The sequence below is a fragment of the Choristoneura fumiferana genome, chromosome 16, assembly GCF_025370935.1.
Source record: "Choristoneura fumiferana chromosome 16, NRCan_CFum_1, whole genome shotgun sequence".
NCBI classification, from domain to species: domain Eukaryota; kingdom Metazoa; phylum Arthropoda; class Insecta; order Lepidoptera; family Tortricidae; genus Choristoneura; species Choristoneura fumiferana.
The window spans coordinates 10228539-10245347 of record NC_133487.1 but is presented as its reverse complement, the minus strand read 5'-3'; the positions used below and the strand labels follow the sequence as shown (position 1 = coordinate 10245347).

Genomic DNA, 16809 nt, shown 5'->3' with positions numbered 1-16809 from the left:
ACGTCTGTCAATGTCAAAAATAGCGCGCGCTAAGGCGCTAAACAGTTGTGTTTTAATTCATTTCTACCATTTGAGGATAGGAATGATTTAAAATCATACCAGCCAAAGGAACAAACATTTTGGTAAATGTATTTAGTTATGTCGGGACCTCACTTTTCTACGCGTTATTCAATTTCCTGTTTGTGACAATTTCTTTTTTGTGTAGGTAGACATTAGCATTACGTTTATTGAAATATCTTTAGACGAGTACAATATCAGAGTGAAGCAAATGAGGATGCTACTTTGTATTGTAAAACTGCAAAATAATTGAACGTAGCAACGATTTTGTACTTATAATTATAGTTTTTTTCAACAGTTTTACATTGTACTCTAATAAAAGACTAATTAATAATAGTAATAATTAGGGACAGAGTTGTATGGGATAAAGTTCTTTGTCTATGTGGAGGGGGGTAAACTTAAAAAAACAAACAGTCGATCGGATACATTTACACTATCTAATCTAAACTAAACAACACTAACATACTAAAGTTTAACAGCAGTAGGAGTTTTACCGTAGAAAATACATCAAGATATTTAAGTAATTGTTTGGTACAATTCTTTTCTTAGTATCGTTTATATTTAAAAGTACGCGATTGACATACTTACTGTATTCATATTTATCTCATGGAATTACAGTTTATTAGTATCCGAAACTGATTATGAAGTGACAGTGACAAGTATTTTTTTTTTTTAGTAAATATTAGTGACTCAATTCTGTAAATTATCTTTTGCAAATTATGTTGTATTTTAAATGTGGGCTGGTTATTTTATCAACTACGTATATTTTATCGTAAGTAAAGTTCATATTTAAAATAATTATAAGGCTATCCATGTATTTTGCCCAAGGTAGTCGAAGTGAACGTCTTTAAGTATTTTTATCGTCATTTGCAACTTTTCCAATAGAAATAGTGCAGAAATACTTTAGTACATGTGTCTTTTTAGTGACAAAACACATTGATTATTTAAACTTAGTGTTTAGACCAGACTAGACTGTTGCAATTATTTGTTATTGCTAGTTAGCTCATTCCGTACTTTCACCGTTCTTGACGTTCTTTAACAGCAAGTTATGAGCTTTTATACATTTGTTTTTATGTCTTTATTCCAGGCTCTGTTCCCAAATTGCGAAAGAAACAAATTCATTAGATGCAGGCTTTGCATTACTATATGTGGCCAGCGGAGCAATAGGTGAGAGGCATTTTTTTAGTGTTATGTAAATCTTGCAGAAATGCTATTAAGTTACACAACTATTGCATTCCTTCACTAAGTACTGAGTCATACTTTATCATTGCAATCACACTTAAATGCTCTAGATACTGTTGTGGTTAACTTTAGCAGACTTCAAGGTCTTTTTTATTGTTATTATCATTATAAGTAACTATGCACTAACATTTACAACTGTGTTAGATAACTTTATATTTTTCGACCTTGTAATATCAAATAGGAAATTGTTTTAAATACTGACAGCATTTTTTTTTAATTATGTTGCACCTTTACAAAGCTGCCTGCTTAACATAATTTTTGTTTTCAACCCTCTATATTGGTAAAAGGTTTATATTAACTGCTATGAAACTAAATGAATTAAAATTGAGTTTTTAACATCATTGAATTTTTTTATTTTAGGGTAAAATCTTTGTTTTATCACTTTTTTTTAGCTCTGATATTTTAACAAGGCTTTAGCACACCAAATGTGACTATGTCAGCCTCATGGGGAGCCTCAGATATAAACACACTACAGACAGATTATTACACTCTCCCTTGCACCTTGTTTTATCACTTAAAACCTAAAATTGCTAAAAGTGGCTAACGGGTCAGTGTTCATGTCATCCGTAATCCAACTATCATTTTTACTGATTCATTGTGTTGTGCTAACATTTTTTTTTTTCAGCCGGCAAAATCATATATGACCGTTACCGACAGATCCATATTCTAGGTGCACTAACACCAAACCCAAATGTGACTTCCTTTGCAAATAAGATATCTTCCCTCTCCGCCTCATTTTTGTCTCTGGGCTTCCTGGTGTACCTGTTTCTGTTTTTACTAAAGGTAACTAACGGTTTTTACTAATTATAGAATAATATATGACTAACTACTAAACTTAGTACAGATACATGTGCAAGTTGCGGGAAGTTTCCCAAAAGTCGGAAAAATTCTCGGAAAATTCTGGCAATTTTCACAAGAAAAGAAATTTAAAAATAAATAAATAAATAGAAGTGCTTTATTTCAGACCACATATAGGATAGGGATCCTTAGTGTCCATAACATAACATAAAGGAGTGATGGAAGGAAGCTCTGAGTTTTTCGAAATTCATGTGCGGAATTACATTTGAAATTTACCACGAGCTTTGCGGTGAAGGAAAAACATCGTGAGGAAACCTGCACAAACCTGCGAAGCAATTCAATGGTGCATGGGAACTATGGCCCAAGCCCTCTTGTTCTGAGAGGCGTGTGCCTAGCAGTGGGACGTATATAGGCTGGGATGATAAAAGGACCCCAGACCTAAATTATGAAAATGTGGTTTCAGTTAAATATCATGAGATTTTGATATGTTAGATTTCAAAATCGTGAACAAGTGTCTAAAAAACTAATAGACCGGGAGATGGTGACATTAGATATTAGGTCATTTGTACCAGTATGGCGGTTCTTCAGGGGTCTAATTACGGAATGACAAAAAAGAAAATGATGGTCATAGCGCTGGTACCGGCGGCCCAATCGCGTGGCAGTTAATAGAAAATTCGAAAAAAATAGCCTGGAACAAACTTTGAGTATACTCAAAGGGAACACATGATTGTTTTTTTTTTATTACTTAATGTATTCGGGTCGGTATGGCGGGCTTGTAAGTCACACCGAAGAAGTATGGCATTACGCTACCGCCTACATCTTTTTTTATCGACTATCGGAAAATACAAGCATTTTTGTGGAACAAATCGTATGACACTCGTTATTTATCCGACACGTTCGATTAACGCCCACGCGGTTGGGCCGCCGGTACCAGCGCTATGGACCATCATTTTTTTTTCATTCCGTAATTAGACTCCTCAAGAACCGCCATACTGGTACAAATGGCCTTATATTTTGTGTCACCATCTTCCGGTCTATAAACAACTCTGAAAGGGACTCGAAAACAGAGATAGCGCCCTTAGAGAGTTTTGATCTGGACTGAAATCTATAACATATCTAAATCTCAGGATATTTAACTGAAGCCACATTTTCCATAGTAGGTCCGGGGTCCTTTAAGAAACGGAAAGTTTCAATCCCCATACAAAATTGTGAGTAGTTTCCGAAATTTTGTAGTTTCCTCTGGCACATCAGTACCTCAGACATAATAATATAAAAGTTAAATTAGGGCCTTATCACTCAAATTTGCGATTTGCGGGCGAGTCGAAAGCAAGGCGAGCGCGGCGACCCATACTATACGAGTAGACGCAGCGAACTCGCTGCGCACTCGCGGCGAATTCGTTACGCGCTCGCCTCGCTTTCAACTTGCCCGCAAATTGCAAGTGTGATAAAGCCCTTAGAGGGTTCACCATGTTTCCATGTTATGATGTTAGTATTTATTTCGTATGTGTGTTCTGAAAGATGTGGCAGTCTGCATTGCATGATCAAATACTGACTTCAGATTCGTCTGGAATATTTTAGAAGGTTATTGGGTTAGTTTGACTTAATGCCCCTGTAAAAGTCATCATCATCATCTCAGCCTAACATATGTCCCGCTGCCGGGTATAGGCTTCCACTCAGAATGAGGGCCCTATAGAAGTGTTTCATTTGAATGTTTAATACAAAGGTGTAGTTTTATGCGGTCCATTTTGAACAAGGGTGGAAAAACAAAAAGAGTTGAAGAACATTCACAAGTGTGTTCACCCACTACCTATCCCAACCATTTGATAAAATATTCTGAAAGAATTTGGGGAAACCTTATACTTAATTAATAAAGTAAAAGGGTTGTGGAGTCATTCGAAATTAATTATTGCATGGAAAATAGTCCTGAAAAAACTTTTATCTACACCCATATAGTAAATCCTCAATTATGCGTTCAAAAACCATAGGTTATGAACACGGCTGTATCGTAATAGTCATTACGACAGCAGCAGGTCGTCGCGCGCGCAGCGGGCGCAGCTCGTGGGGCAGACATACCTACCTACGAGTAGTTAGAGTTAATGCAGGTCATTCTCAATGGTTCTTGAACACATGATAGAGGATTTAATATATGGATATAGATAAAATATTGTATGCAACTGTACGTAATTAGGCCTTAAAACACTCATGTGACCCTATTATGAAACTCGGCTACGCCTCGTTTCATAAACCCACACTCGTGTTTTAAGGACCCCTATTACGATACAGTTAGTTGCATAAAATACAATTTCTTGTCTGATTGTGGTAAGGTATGCCTAATTTATTTCTGAGACAGCCTGAATTCTCCAAATCGTTTATTTTTTGTTGTGTCACATTCTAACCATAAATTACCATTGCTTTTGTGTGGTTTCCGAACGTTGCTAAGTATATGTAACGCCGGATAAAAAACATGCTAACTCGTATTTTAAGGCGTCTGTAATCCCATTAGAAAGTGTCAGTCGTGGCTATCCATTTGTCATTATGACTATGTAAGTATCGTCGAGTTCTTATACCTCTGAGCAAAAACTTGATCAAAAATATGTGAAAAGTAAGAAAGTATAAGAATACTTTTCTGTAAGTTCAATATTCTTAGGACTTATGCGCTTAGGTATTGTGATCTAATTGGGTTCAGTCAAGATGCATTAGCGTAATGTCTGAGTTAAATGTGAAATCATTATTCAACTATATTCAATTTCAAGTTAGAGTGCGATTCCATAGAAACATATGTGATACTTTTCTTGTATCATTCGACTATTCGGCTTTCTAAATGTCTTCACCAGATACGCGCAAAATGCAACCGACTAAAGAATAGCGATTACTCCTAAACTTATTATATTCCTGATAACGATTAAAGAAGCCACAAAAAAGCAGATTATTCATAGTCGTCCGAGATTTGAAAATTTTAATCACGATTAAATTATCGTCGTATATTCTGATGGTATGGTTGGCTCAACTGATGATTAATAAACGGTATTTTACTATTGGGAACTTGCACGACGACAGCGCCACATAGCGGTGGCAACTATGTAAATTATTGAATTTATATTATGTTGTCACGACTGTCAAGCGAAAAGTAAATAAACATCGTAATTATTTCAATAGAATCTCATGCAGATACTATATTTACTTACTACATTAGACAGTTCTGGACGATGGCAGTATTGGCGATTAGGTACATTAACATTGTTGTTCTCAGTTAAAAATTAACTTGCTTGTCACGGAAACGGGGTTTCGTCCAAATACCCGCGAATTTCTTCTTACCAAAATTTATACCCTTGTCTTATTCTTATTTCGTTAAAACCTTGTTAAAACCTTAACAACACATCGTATTTGTCTTAAACACAGTCAATGTTTACTGCAAAAATCTGACAGATTAGTTATTTTCATTTATTTTCTATTTCTATACTCCAGTTATTTTCATACCATTAGTTTCTTTTTAGCCGTAGCGGGCGCTGTGACCGTTTTGGTCCCCACCACAACGCGCTTTGTACGGTTCTAATATAGATAGCACAATAATGGAAGTTGCTTTGCGTGTTTAGAATTATCGTCGGAACATGCAGCTGGCGCGTAATTCTGATAATTAACACCTGCATCGTTATAGAAAAATAATTGACGAAGAGTATGTCAGGCAAGATCGCTACTTTCTTTTGATGTTAGGATTACCGCGAATATTCATTGCGCGAGAACAAGATTACCAACAATCATTTTGAAGAATAAAGGCTCTACACATTACACCGTGTCGAAAATACAAACTGAGACATGGATGTACAGAAAAACCAGAAAAAGAGACAAAAAAAAACAAAAAAGTAACAAAAATACAAAAGACTTCAAATAACCAATCAATCACATTACACCGTGTCATGCCATGACCGTAATAGGAACGTGTTAGACGGAGTGTCAAACGGAATACGGACCAAATTGGCGGCGGAGCAGTGGGGGACGCGGGAGGGGGCGTAGTAGCGTGCGCTCAGCCGTCACGCCATTGGCTTGTTTTGTTAGTTGACAGATGCGCAAACGTATCCCCTCCACTAGCCACCCAGAGCTCTTTTAACGTGCGTTGACTTGTACATGACACGCGACCGGCGACGGTTGGTTACGAAACGTGCTAGTGTGCATAGTCTTATACTTTTCGATACAAAGAATATATTTTTGCCTGACACGTTGCTGTTACGGTCATGGTATGATACTGTGTAATGTGTAGAGAACTTTATACTGCACAATTCGGGAGTCGTGAGCAGAAACAACCCTAAACCACCAGTTAGGTACTTGATAATGGATCGTTCAGGTTGACACTATTTACCGGCCGTACAACACCGAAATGGAAATACCGACCTGATACTTCGTGTACACGCCCATAGAAACTCTTGTCAGTTTGACACCAGTTTGTATGGGCGTGTACACGAAATATCGGATCGGTATATCCATGTCGGTATTATCCGTGCCGGTAAATAGTGTCACCCATCGTTCACATTCGAATTTAAGTAAAACTCCCACTTTTTCAATTGCAGTGACCATGTCTTTAGTTTCAATATTTTAAAAAAAAACATTAATCTCACTCATACTGGTAGGTACGGTATAGTAGCCTAAACTAACTGAATCCGGTAGGTATGGTCCTACCCGCTTATGTCTCCCGAATCAGCCTATATGTACCATAAGAACCGTTTCCCTACCGTTTTCTCTATTTATTGCGTGGCAGCAGCCAGGTAATTGCGAATATGCAATCTTGTTTAGTTTTCCAAATATGTCTTTAAGGTTTAACAAAATGTTTTTAACATTTTCAGGTTGACAACTATTGCCTTACGGCATTGAGTATTTTTGTATGTGGATTTGGCACGTTATACATATGGATGCAGGTGAGTTTAATTTTCGCGCGCAATATAATGGACCAAACAATGGTGTATACTGTATTTATTTCGAATAATTACCATGCTTACTTCTCCTCAACACTAAGGTAGAGAGTGATATTCTGAAAACTAATAGAGAACTGGTGTTTCGAGCACAGAATAAATGTATTAGAGCAGTATGCAAGCAGTATTCATTGACATAAAATTCTTACCTTTCCCAGTTTACACATATTTGAAGTGGCTCTGTTTGTGAAATCTAATCCTGATCAATATCATTATTTCTCTAGTCGAAGGCACAAATAATTAGTGAAAACCATTGCGATTCCAAGTGCGTTAGACAAGAAGGAGGCCTCTGCTTATTTAAAAATGATTAAATTTTTCAGTGCCTCATCACAACTTACCTTTCGACGTTGTACTATGACAAACATTTGACGACACTCCGGCAATATCTAGCCAGTGGGAGCTTCATCGTTTTGATTGTTATGGCAATATTGGGAACGGTGGCATCTTTTATACCTAGAGGTATGTATTTTATTATTTTGGATACATGTTAGAGCCTTTGCACATCGCGTTTTTTAAACGCGCCGTCGACGCGCGTGCACGTGCGTTGACAGCACGTTTTTCTTTCCATTGAGCAGCTATACAACGACCATGCGTTTAAAAAACGCGGTGTGCGAAGGCCCTTTATATATGTTTGATGTTGAAATATTTTAATAAGACCGCTTATCTATTATCGCTTATCGATCTATCCTTGCCTTTACCCGACTGCAAAGAAAGAGGGTTATGTGTTTGACCCGTATGTATGTATGAATGTCTATTCCTATGTCCTCTCGTAACTACTAAACGGCTGAACCGATTTTAATAAATGATTCGTCATTGGATTTGTCTTGATGACACGAGTGACATTGGGTACATGAAATTCTTGAAAAATCAAAATGGCGGATTTTTGGCGCCAAATAGTGAGTTTTCAAAAAATGATTTTAATTCAATCCTATCGAGTAGGGTATCAAATGGAAGCTAATAATTAGCCCATTCTAAATATATATGGGCTATAATTGTTTTAATCGACCATTTTCACACAAATATCAAAAATGTGTGAAATAAAACAATAAATTAACAAAATCAAAAACCAGACTGCCTTAAAAATACTAAAAAGAAGAAAACAAGTCTAGTGGGCTAGAACTCTGTTAAGTAGCTAACTTAAAGGTCACAGTCGGGACCCATTCAAATCGTGACCAGCTCAAAAATTCTTAGTACCTCCCACTAGACTTGTTTTCTTCTTTTAAGTATTTTATAAGGCACTCGGGTTTTTTGATTTACTTATTAAATTTATTGTTTTATTATAATGTCACTATTGATTTGTGACTATTCACGATAAAGAACAAGTAGTTTTATTTGTATGAGTATTGTATCAAATTTATTTATTTTCAGGTGGTACCCGCGGAATCTATTTTTGTCTGGTCGCCACATCCCTGTGTAGTTATGTGTTGACTGCAATATTTTGCGTCTTTATATTGTCTTTTGAAAAGGAATACGAATATTTTTCTGATGTAAGTATGTATAACTAGAACATTTTTTTTACCTCCAAATGTCTGTGCTAATTTAAAAAGATAGCAAGTAAAATGATAATGCTAATCATAATCTAATAACACTTCTGAACGTCCAAGCGTGTAAATTCAGCCAGTTACTGATGCATTGACTCGTGGTTTCCAAAGATCACGAAAACAAATGTTTGCTTTTATTTGGGTGTTAAAATATTGAATATTTGTTTTCCAGGGTTTACGGACGGAAATGCTGCTCGATGATGCGTGTTCATTGACAAGCACGTCTTTCTCAGATATGGATAGTATATTTGGGACCCAAGAATTAAACTCTAGTACAATCGTCAGTAAGGGTAACATTTCTTCCTCAAAGGCCTCTTGACCCGAGGCCGTGCCTCGTGCAGGCACGACCAAATCACCTACCAAGGCTACGAAATCGCTTATCTACGGCAGCTTTGGTAACACAAACATTAATATTTTAAAAAAGTTAAAAATTAATGAACAACTATCCCCGGATAACGTTCTTGTCGACAACGACAGTGGCATGTCGTCGGAGGAAACCGACGAGTCACTGAAATACGATCTAAGTGCTAATCTCAATAATAAAGTAAGTAACTCTAATATTATAAGCAATGATGTAATAAAGTGCCTAACTACTGAACCTCAATGTGCTGCGAAATGGAATGAGATTCCATGTTGTTCAAACAATGTTAGTATAAGTGTTGTTAACGAGGAGGACACCTCAGGGTTGGATTTGGACGACGCAGCTGACGAGGCTACCGACACCCAAGTCTCAGACTTCATTGTGATAGACGTGGCATGCGATGTCAAAGATCCTGGATCTGATTGCGAAGAGAAGCTATTAGGTACAAATTCGTATAATGATTGTGATAATTTAAGCATTCATAGTGTAGATTCGAGCCAAATGTTAGTTCCTGTTGCTAACAACGAATTGATGACGACTGAGAACCAGAAACTGGTCAGTCTGTCCTTGTCGATATTGCTGGCCGCTCTGCTGCAAGCGGTGCGTTGTTTTGCACAGTTCTTAGAGGACATTGTTGTACCGCAGCGGTAATATTGTGTTCCATTGCATTTTTTTGGTGCAGCATTTAGTTTTAAAATATGTATTATGATATGTATGATATGATTATTATGATTACGTACCTAACGTCAATATTATCATAATTGTACCTATTGTATTATCACTTGTAAGAATTGTTTTGTTTATTGGAATAAAGTTAAGCTATCTTTGATCTAATGTTTTATTGACACTGCATAAAATGACTAAAACCCATTCTAGTTTTTTCGTATTAGAGTAGAATTGGTAATGGAGTAGGTAGTTTGTTACTAGTGACTCTGAGCTGTAGGCCTCGTGAGTTTTTCGAAATGGCCGAAATACTATATTTTTATGGTTTCACATTTTCACCATTTTGATAAAAACCCGAAAACTTTATCGACAAAAAACATATAATAATCGAACCTACTTTTTTCAAGAGAGTCTGCTGAAATAGCTGGACATCGTCAGACATGCCCAAGCTGAAATGGAGACGGAGAGTTGATAACCTTATAAGATTCACTAGAATTCAGTACCTAATGGTAAGTTTTAATTGCCTAGTTCCTTAATTACGAGTACGAGGTGGGATAGGATAGGACCGTGACTGGAAGTTGATTATCGAAAATACAAACTGAGACATGGATGCACAGAAAACCCAGAAAAAGAGATCAGCGCTGGGAATCGAACCCAGTTCCTCAGCATTCCGTGCTGCGTGCTATAACCCCCTACACCACCGCTGGACAACAACAAACAACAAATTTGGAGTTGAAATAAAAAATACAAAAAGACTCCAAAAACCAATCATAATGGAATTTGGTTATTTCCGTATTCTGAGAGACAAATAAACAATCCGACTGTATAGTTAATAATAATTTAATAAATAATACAGATCAATACACAATACAACTATTCACACACATCAAATAAATTAATGAGGTTATAGGTCATAATACACTAGTCGATATAACTATTTATTGTCTGAATACGTACTATTCACTAGTCGCTTACAGTGAGGCTTCGTTTATCACTGTGATAAGTCTATTGTTGGTATTATGGCACTTTTTCTTCCATTTGATTGAGTTTGAGTTTTTATGTTCCGGTGTGAGTGGCCGGTCGGAGCCTACGGCGTGAGAGGGCGAGTTGGCAACGACTATGGACCAGCGGCGGTTGCGACGTTCATTCAAGTTGGGTAGCTCTGCTATGAGGTTGTTCTCATATTCGCTCAGCATTAAGTAGTTTTCGACCTGCGGAAGAGATTAGTTTCCAGATGAATAAAGTTAGGGGAATTCGTTAAATTACACAAGATATAAAAGTATTGTGGAGTTTTTGTTGGTATGACAGCTAAGGAGAGTCCATAAATTAACGTGCGGCTACTTTTTCGATTTTACTAAGCGCTATCCTATTCATTTTCCAAGTACTTAAGTACTTAATTTCGAGCGATAATTTTATAGCAATATGTACAGATTTTATTTACAGAAACGTGATTAAAAATCGAGTCTGCTAGGAATAGTACCTACCTACGTTCACTTTGCTTAAGTGTATCGGAGTAGCGATTGCCCATTACTACCTCTGCGAAGTATTTTACCTATTGTATTGTATAAGTATTCGTTGTCGTTGTTGATAAAACAATCAATTCTTAAGTTATCTCGTTAAATAACAATCGCTTCAGCGGTTGAAGCCTGAAGAGGCAACGGACAGACAGACAGACTTAGTTTTGCATTTGTAGGTAACATTAATATGGCTATGAATGGCAGACGAAGCGAAATAGGTACTTTCCTACTTATTTATAAATGTGAATAGGGACCTACATAGACAGTTTTACCCACGAACTTAAACTAAACAGATTAAAGCTAAATGTTGGACAATTAATTGCTCCTAAGATATTGTTTTTATCTCTCGTTTACTAGTATTTTTGAAGGCAACGTACCCATACCTAATGACGTAGTAACAAAAGGTTATGTTTGTATGATCCAATGAGTAACCATAACCACGAAGAGTAACCATTGATACTGGGATTCTTTTCGGGAAACTTTGATCGTTTACATACGTAGAGTGCCGCGTAGTAAGAAAACTAGAATCGATCGGACACTGACATGCATGACCTTGTTAGCAGCGGGTAGTTGTGAGGGTGGAAAATGAACCGATATTACGGCATTGCGAATTCAAATTGTATGGTAAATTGCCTAATTAGAGCTAGCGCAGAGAAGTTTCTAGGAAACTAGATGCTATCTTAAACAGCCTCCGCAAAGTAATACCTCTTTTTTTCAATAGCCTATATAGTGTCCCACTGCTGGGCAAAGGCCTCCCCTTTCTCCTTCCACTCGTCTCTGGCTTCGGCTGGAATCGCTCCAAATCGTCCCGCCACCTTCTTTTAGGCCTACCTCTGCTAACACCTGATTTAATAAATTAGATGCTACCTTGTTTACATGTAGATCGACGTGTTATTGTTACAAGAGCACTATGTTTTATGATTATGGGTAATGTGGATGTGGTATAAATCCATGCATTTTAAGTTTATTCGCGCGTTTAAAAGCATCACAATTTTTCAAAGTATGACTAATTAGGTAAATTAAGATCCGCAAATCCCCATTTCGGGGGCCTAGGGGAAAACCAAGTAATGGGAGTCAGTGGGCAATGATAGTTACCCTCATATCTCCAAAACTACAATCACTAGAGACGCGTTAACGTCCTCCTGGCTCCCGTTGTCAACTACCGTTGTGAGCCGGCTGCGCTAGTAGGTACAGCAACAGAATCGGGAATGAAGAGTCTTTTTTTTGTCTCTATTCGATACACAAACAAACGCAAGAAGGAGTTCTTCACTTCATATTCAGCTCAGCTGTAATTTTTTGACGGTATTATTCGCAATAGTTCCTCTAGTTCCTTTCTTTTCATATTAATAATTCTCCTTCTTTTTGTACTGCTAGAGGAACTACTGCGAAGAATCCTTTTGACGCAAGTTAAGCTGCGTTTCCACCAAAGATGTGCGAGTATTTGTCGCGAAGAATGTGTTTTCCATTAATCAATAGAAACGTTTCATTTACCTATCCTCGCACAGCTCATCTCTAGTGGAAACAGCTGAGCGGAGCGAGGCGAGGTAAATGTAGCGTTTCTATTGGTTAATGAAAAACACATTTCTCGCAACACATCCTCGCACATCTCTGGTCAAAACGGACCCTAATAATACCTTGTTACAGCTAGTAATACAGTCCCCGCCGCAGTCCAAGTCGTCGAGCAGGTGCTCCGGTATGTCGAGTTCGAGGTCCAGGTCTAGACCGCCCTCCTCGCTGATGCAGGTCAGCTCCGGAGGCACGTTGGGCGGCGGCGAGCCCAGGCTGCCTGGCCCGATGCTGTCGAGCAGAAAGTCCCGACCTGCGCGCCCAGGCGCCACCAATTCTGCTCCTAGAACTAAGGATGGGTTTGATTTAAGACAGGGTTTTAGCAGTACATTTAATAATAACTTGCTAAATTAAATTAAATTAGAAAATACAAAATCGTCAAAATTAGGCATAATAGGTACAGTCAGCAACAAAAACATGAATACAGCCAAAGTGCCAAAAATATGTGTATGCGACCTTAATGTTCAAGCAATAAAGTACTGTATTACATATTTTTGGCACTTTGGCTGTATTCATATCTTTGTTGCTGACTGTACATAACTTTATGAATGTTGTTTTTACGGTATTAGTAAGTTTTTGACACAATAAATGAATTAAAATGTAGGAGGTACGTAATGAGGGTTTTCCGACAGGTGAAATATCGCTAGATGGCGCTAGTATCGTGAGATCCGTTTGACAATTGCGTCGCGCTCGTGATTGGTTAAATAACTAAATGAGCCAATCTAAATTTTCATAAACCGCATCTCCTCAAGTGTGTAATGTCTCTACGTCGACATTGGCAAAATAAGTCTTGCTAAAACGGCAAGAGTGAAAGCCATTTAAAAAAAAATAGCCAATCGAAAGCAAGCCAAAGCAAGCAAACTCATTATTCAATTATTAGTTTGGGGATGAATTTCAGTTATTGCATGCTTGCTTGCAAGGTTGAGTACGTATGCCCTAACATAATTCAAGACATGTAGGTAACTAGCCGTATTCTTGCAAATAAATCATTTCTATTCTATTCTCAATATATCCAATAGATCCAAGACTCGAAGATAAGTATCTATTTTTTATACAATAGTCTGCCCCGACCGGGGTTTAACAAGGTTCTCTAACCACTAGGATGTCCGGTCGTCGTGGGCTTACCTAAGGCGGTGGCGGCACCGGTAGCGGTCCGCGGTTCTCGGTCGCGGCTGCGGCTGCGCCGAGACTGGCCGCACGCTGACTCGCAGGTCACCGCCGTACCGCCATTTTCTCTGAAAAAGGAAAGGTTACAACATGAAATTCATCAGCATTACTTATTATTAACCATTTAGATAATAGTACAGTCACCTGCATTAATACATGACATGACATGTAATAATGATATTACCAATAAAAGAGTATGAGTATGAGTATCTGCCACAGCAGAGAGAGCAAAAATATCTGACACGTCCTACCGTACCTAGAAATAGTCATACCATATATTTATGCACGCTTTGTGGTACCAGATATTGGTAGGTACTGGTGACTACATGAACTGCTTAAAAAATCCATCACGCATGACAAGTAGCATGAATGAAGGTTTTCACAGAGGTGAAATATCGCTAGATGGCGTTAGAATTGTGAGATCCGTTTGACGTTTCCTTCGATTGCCTCATTTAGTTATTTAACCAATCACGAGCAAACGTCAAACGAACTTCACGATACTAACGCCATCTAGCGATATTTCACCTCTGTGAAAACCCTCATTGCTACTCTGAGATTCAAATTGCCACCACGATGCTAAAGTGCTCACTGCTGGTATCCAAAATATGAAAAAAAAATATTGACCAAGACCATGTTTAGGTACTTAATAGTTAAACCGAAAGGAGAATGTAGCCAATTTTAATGACCAGTAGGTAGAAGAAGCAAGCAAGCAGTCGAGCTCGTTGTTTTGAGCAAAAAAGTGTGATTCAAGAATGTTAATGTAACGGCTAATTCATGCTATTCATTATTAAACCGCATGCGATGAACAAGTTGTAGTCCGGTGCTTTATACTCCAAATGGGGCTCTTCAATCACAGCATGACATCCAATTTGTAACCATCACAGTCATGCCGCATCTGGTTAAACGACTCGAGTAAGCAGCCGTAAAATTAGTAGGTATATTTCCCAAATGGGTAACCCTGATACTGAGAGCCACGAAATGCGTTGTAATTAAATTATGTAAAATTGCAAAAGGAAAGGAACATTTTTACGCTGAAAACCTGTATTCAATGTTCAATGTTCTTCAAGTTTAAAGCCGAACTAAGAAGGGGTTAGGGTTGTGGGTGCGTCCTTTTGTTTGTATTTTGGTGGTAGTTCATGAAAGTAGCATATAAATGATGAAGCACAATACCACTCAACCGAAAAATATCAAAAATTTATCAGTCAGGAAGTATTGGTACTTCGTCGTCGATAGGTTAGGTTCTTTCAAAAATAGTCCAAAAGAGGGCAGTTTTCTACGCAGCCTGTTTCGTCTGAATTAAGCAAGAAAACCCCAAGAAAGTGAAAAGGCGTAGTAAGTAAGTGCGGAAAACATAGACCCAAGAGAAAGCTTCACTCTCCTTTCCTTGTACAGGATAACGATCTTATTCGTCTACTGTTTCAGCAAAGATCTGTATTGTCTAATGCACTCACCATGCTCTTTCTATCTATACCGTGTGACAGAAAGAAGTGGTGAAAACGATTGTGATTCTAAGTGTGTTAAACAGTAAGGCCTCTGGCGAAGACTCTCTTGGTCGTATTCGTCATGACTGATGATCGTTGTTGATGATGGTCCTTCGAGCACGAATGCGCTTCCTCAATCGATCCCGGTCCATCGCGTTCCTTACGACGACCTCTCTATCGCAGAATGGTGAAGACTACTTGATAGAAAACTCACTTGGTTTGTTTGTGTGCAACGCTACGCCGATGTAAATCGATGCAGAAGAGAGACAGAGAGCCGATGATTGAACACGTCGAGCTGAAGTAGTAACCCGCTTTACCACCGCACCCCACGTTTATGTACCCTGGAGAATAAAATAGTTCTTCATCATCTTAGCCTTTATAGTCGTGCCACTGCTGTGCACAGGCCTCCTCTCAGAATGAGAGGATATGGCCCGTAGTTCCCACGCAGGCCCAGTGCGGATTTGGAACTTCACGATATTTCGTAGGTAAATATGTAATTCAAATTTTATACGACTATACCCTATGCTTCTGATTGACGCCAGCATCGTTGCATTAGTTACCTTTATTTACCATTACCTAACCTCCTTTAGTCGAAGTAGGCAACGAACGACTCAGAAATATCAAGGCACCTAGGTATTATTAATTAATTTCCGTATTTGAAGTTTTTCGTCACTAAACGTGAACACGAAGTGACATACCTCGTGGTAGGTGAGTATACATATACTATACCTAAGTACGTTTAGCATCAGCATCAGCTGAGCAGTGAAGCTTCCTATAAAATTTGTAGATAAGTTTCATTTCCCCTAAAATTTTATGTCCTTTTCTAACGGTCGGTCTCCCTTTACTACCTAACGTCAAGTATCTCACCTCAATTTCCCATAAAGAAACCATAACGGGGACATTTACCCACAAAATCGTAACGAAACGACTTTTAGGTCGTTATTCTGAAAACACAATTTTGGTTGCCTACATTCACAAACGCATTAACGCACAGAATTTATAAAATCATTCTACTTATTTTCTTTTCATTTAACTTACAGGAAGATACATAGATGATATAATAGGTATAATTATACTCGTACCTACACGACACCTATCTGTGTTCATGTTTGTGTTAGTATCAGTAAGCTCTTTGGCATAAGTTTTACGCTATTAGAAGAGAAAAATCTTTCACTTAGATACTTCAGATACTGTTTGTGTTTTAACTATAACATTATTTTGCAAACAAATAAAAGTTTTTTTATTATTATTATTCGACTGGATGGCAAACGAGCAAGTAGATCTCCTGATTTACGTACCTATTTACTCCTATTCCTTAAATCACTGACGTCACGTGAACAATTTAGACAAGCCAGTACCTTCTTCTTACCTTCGTGTTACCTAAACCTAAGCCACGGTGGCCTAGTGGTTTGATCGTGGGTTCAAATCCGGCCTCGCACCCCAAGTTTTTTGAAA

At 37.9% G+C, this 16809-nt stretch overlaps 3 protein-coding genes across 8 annotated transcripts in view; 2 read left to right on the top strand and 1 right to left on the bottom strand.

The window, feature by feature from the left end:
* The first annotated feature begins 116 nt into the window (after nt 1-116).
* Nucleotides 117-8918, top strand: LOC141436181 (uncharacterized). The gene is made up of 7 exons (XM_074099068.1): nt 117-829; nt 1145-1224; nt 1925-2082; nt 6933-7004; nt 7379-7517; nt 8427-8545; nt 8772-8918. Exons 1-7 carry the CDS (start codon nt 777-779, stop codon nt 8916-8918), a joined length of 768 nt encoding a protein of 255 aa, XP_073955169.1. The 5' UTR covers nt 117-776.
* Nucleotides 8919-9075: 157 nt separating this feature from the next.
* Nucleotides 9076-9789, top strand: LOC141436182 (uncharacterized). Its single transcript, XM_074099070.1, has one exon. It carries the CDS (start codon nt 9081-9083, stop codon nt 9609-9611), a length of 531 nt encoding a protein of 176 aa, XP_073955171.1. The 5' UTR covers nt 9076-9080; the 3' UTR covers nt 9612-9789.
* A 658-nt stretch (nt 9790-10447) lies between these two features.
* Nucleotides 10448-16809, bottom strand: part of LOC141436180 (monocarboxylate transporter 10-like) — a 120031-nt gene continuing 113669 nt past the window's right edge. For all 6 annotated transcript variants that reach the window (XM_074099062.1, XM_074099067.1, XM_074099066.1 and 3 more), the window contains 4 exons: nt 15569-15695; nt 13832-13941; nt 12775-12995; nt 10448-10834 (listed from right to left, as the gene is read on the bottom strand). In XM_074099062.1, the coding sequence (XP_073955163.1) occupies nt 10595-10834; nt 12775-12995; nt 13832-13941; nt 15569-15695 (698 nt within the window). In that variant the 3' untranslated portion in view covers nt 10448-10594. The remainder of the gene's footprint in view (nt 10835-12774; nt 12996-13831; nt 13942-15568; nt 15696-16809) is intronic.

Bases quoted from the DNA above. Each gene is read 5' to 3' on its own strand.
- LOC141436181 (XM_074099068.1), top strand. From the start codon at position 777: ATGTTGTATTTTAAATGTGGGCTGGTTATTTTATCAACTACGTATATT. The intron at 830-1,144 runs GTAAGTAAAGTT...TCTTTATTCCAG, and splicing joins TCAACTACGTATATTTTATC to GCTCTGTTCCCAAATTGCGA. The intron at 7,005-7,378 runs GTGAGTTTAATT...TAAATTTTTCAG, and splicing joins CGTTATACATATGGATGCAG to TGCCTCATCACAACTTACCT.
- LOC141436182 (XM_074099070.1), top strand. From the start codon at position 9,081: ATGTCGTCGGAGGAAACCGACGAGTCACTGAAATACGATCTAAGTGCT.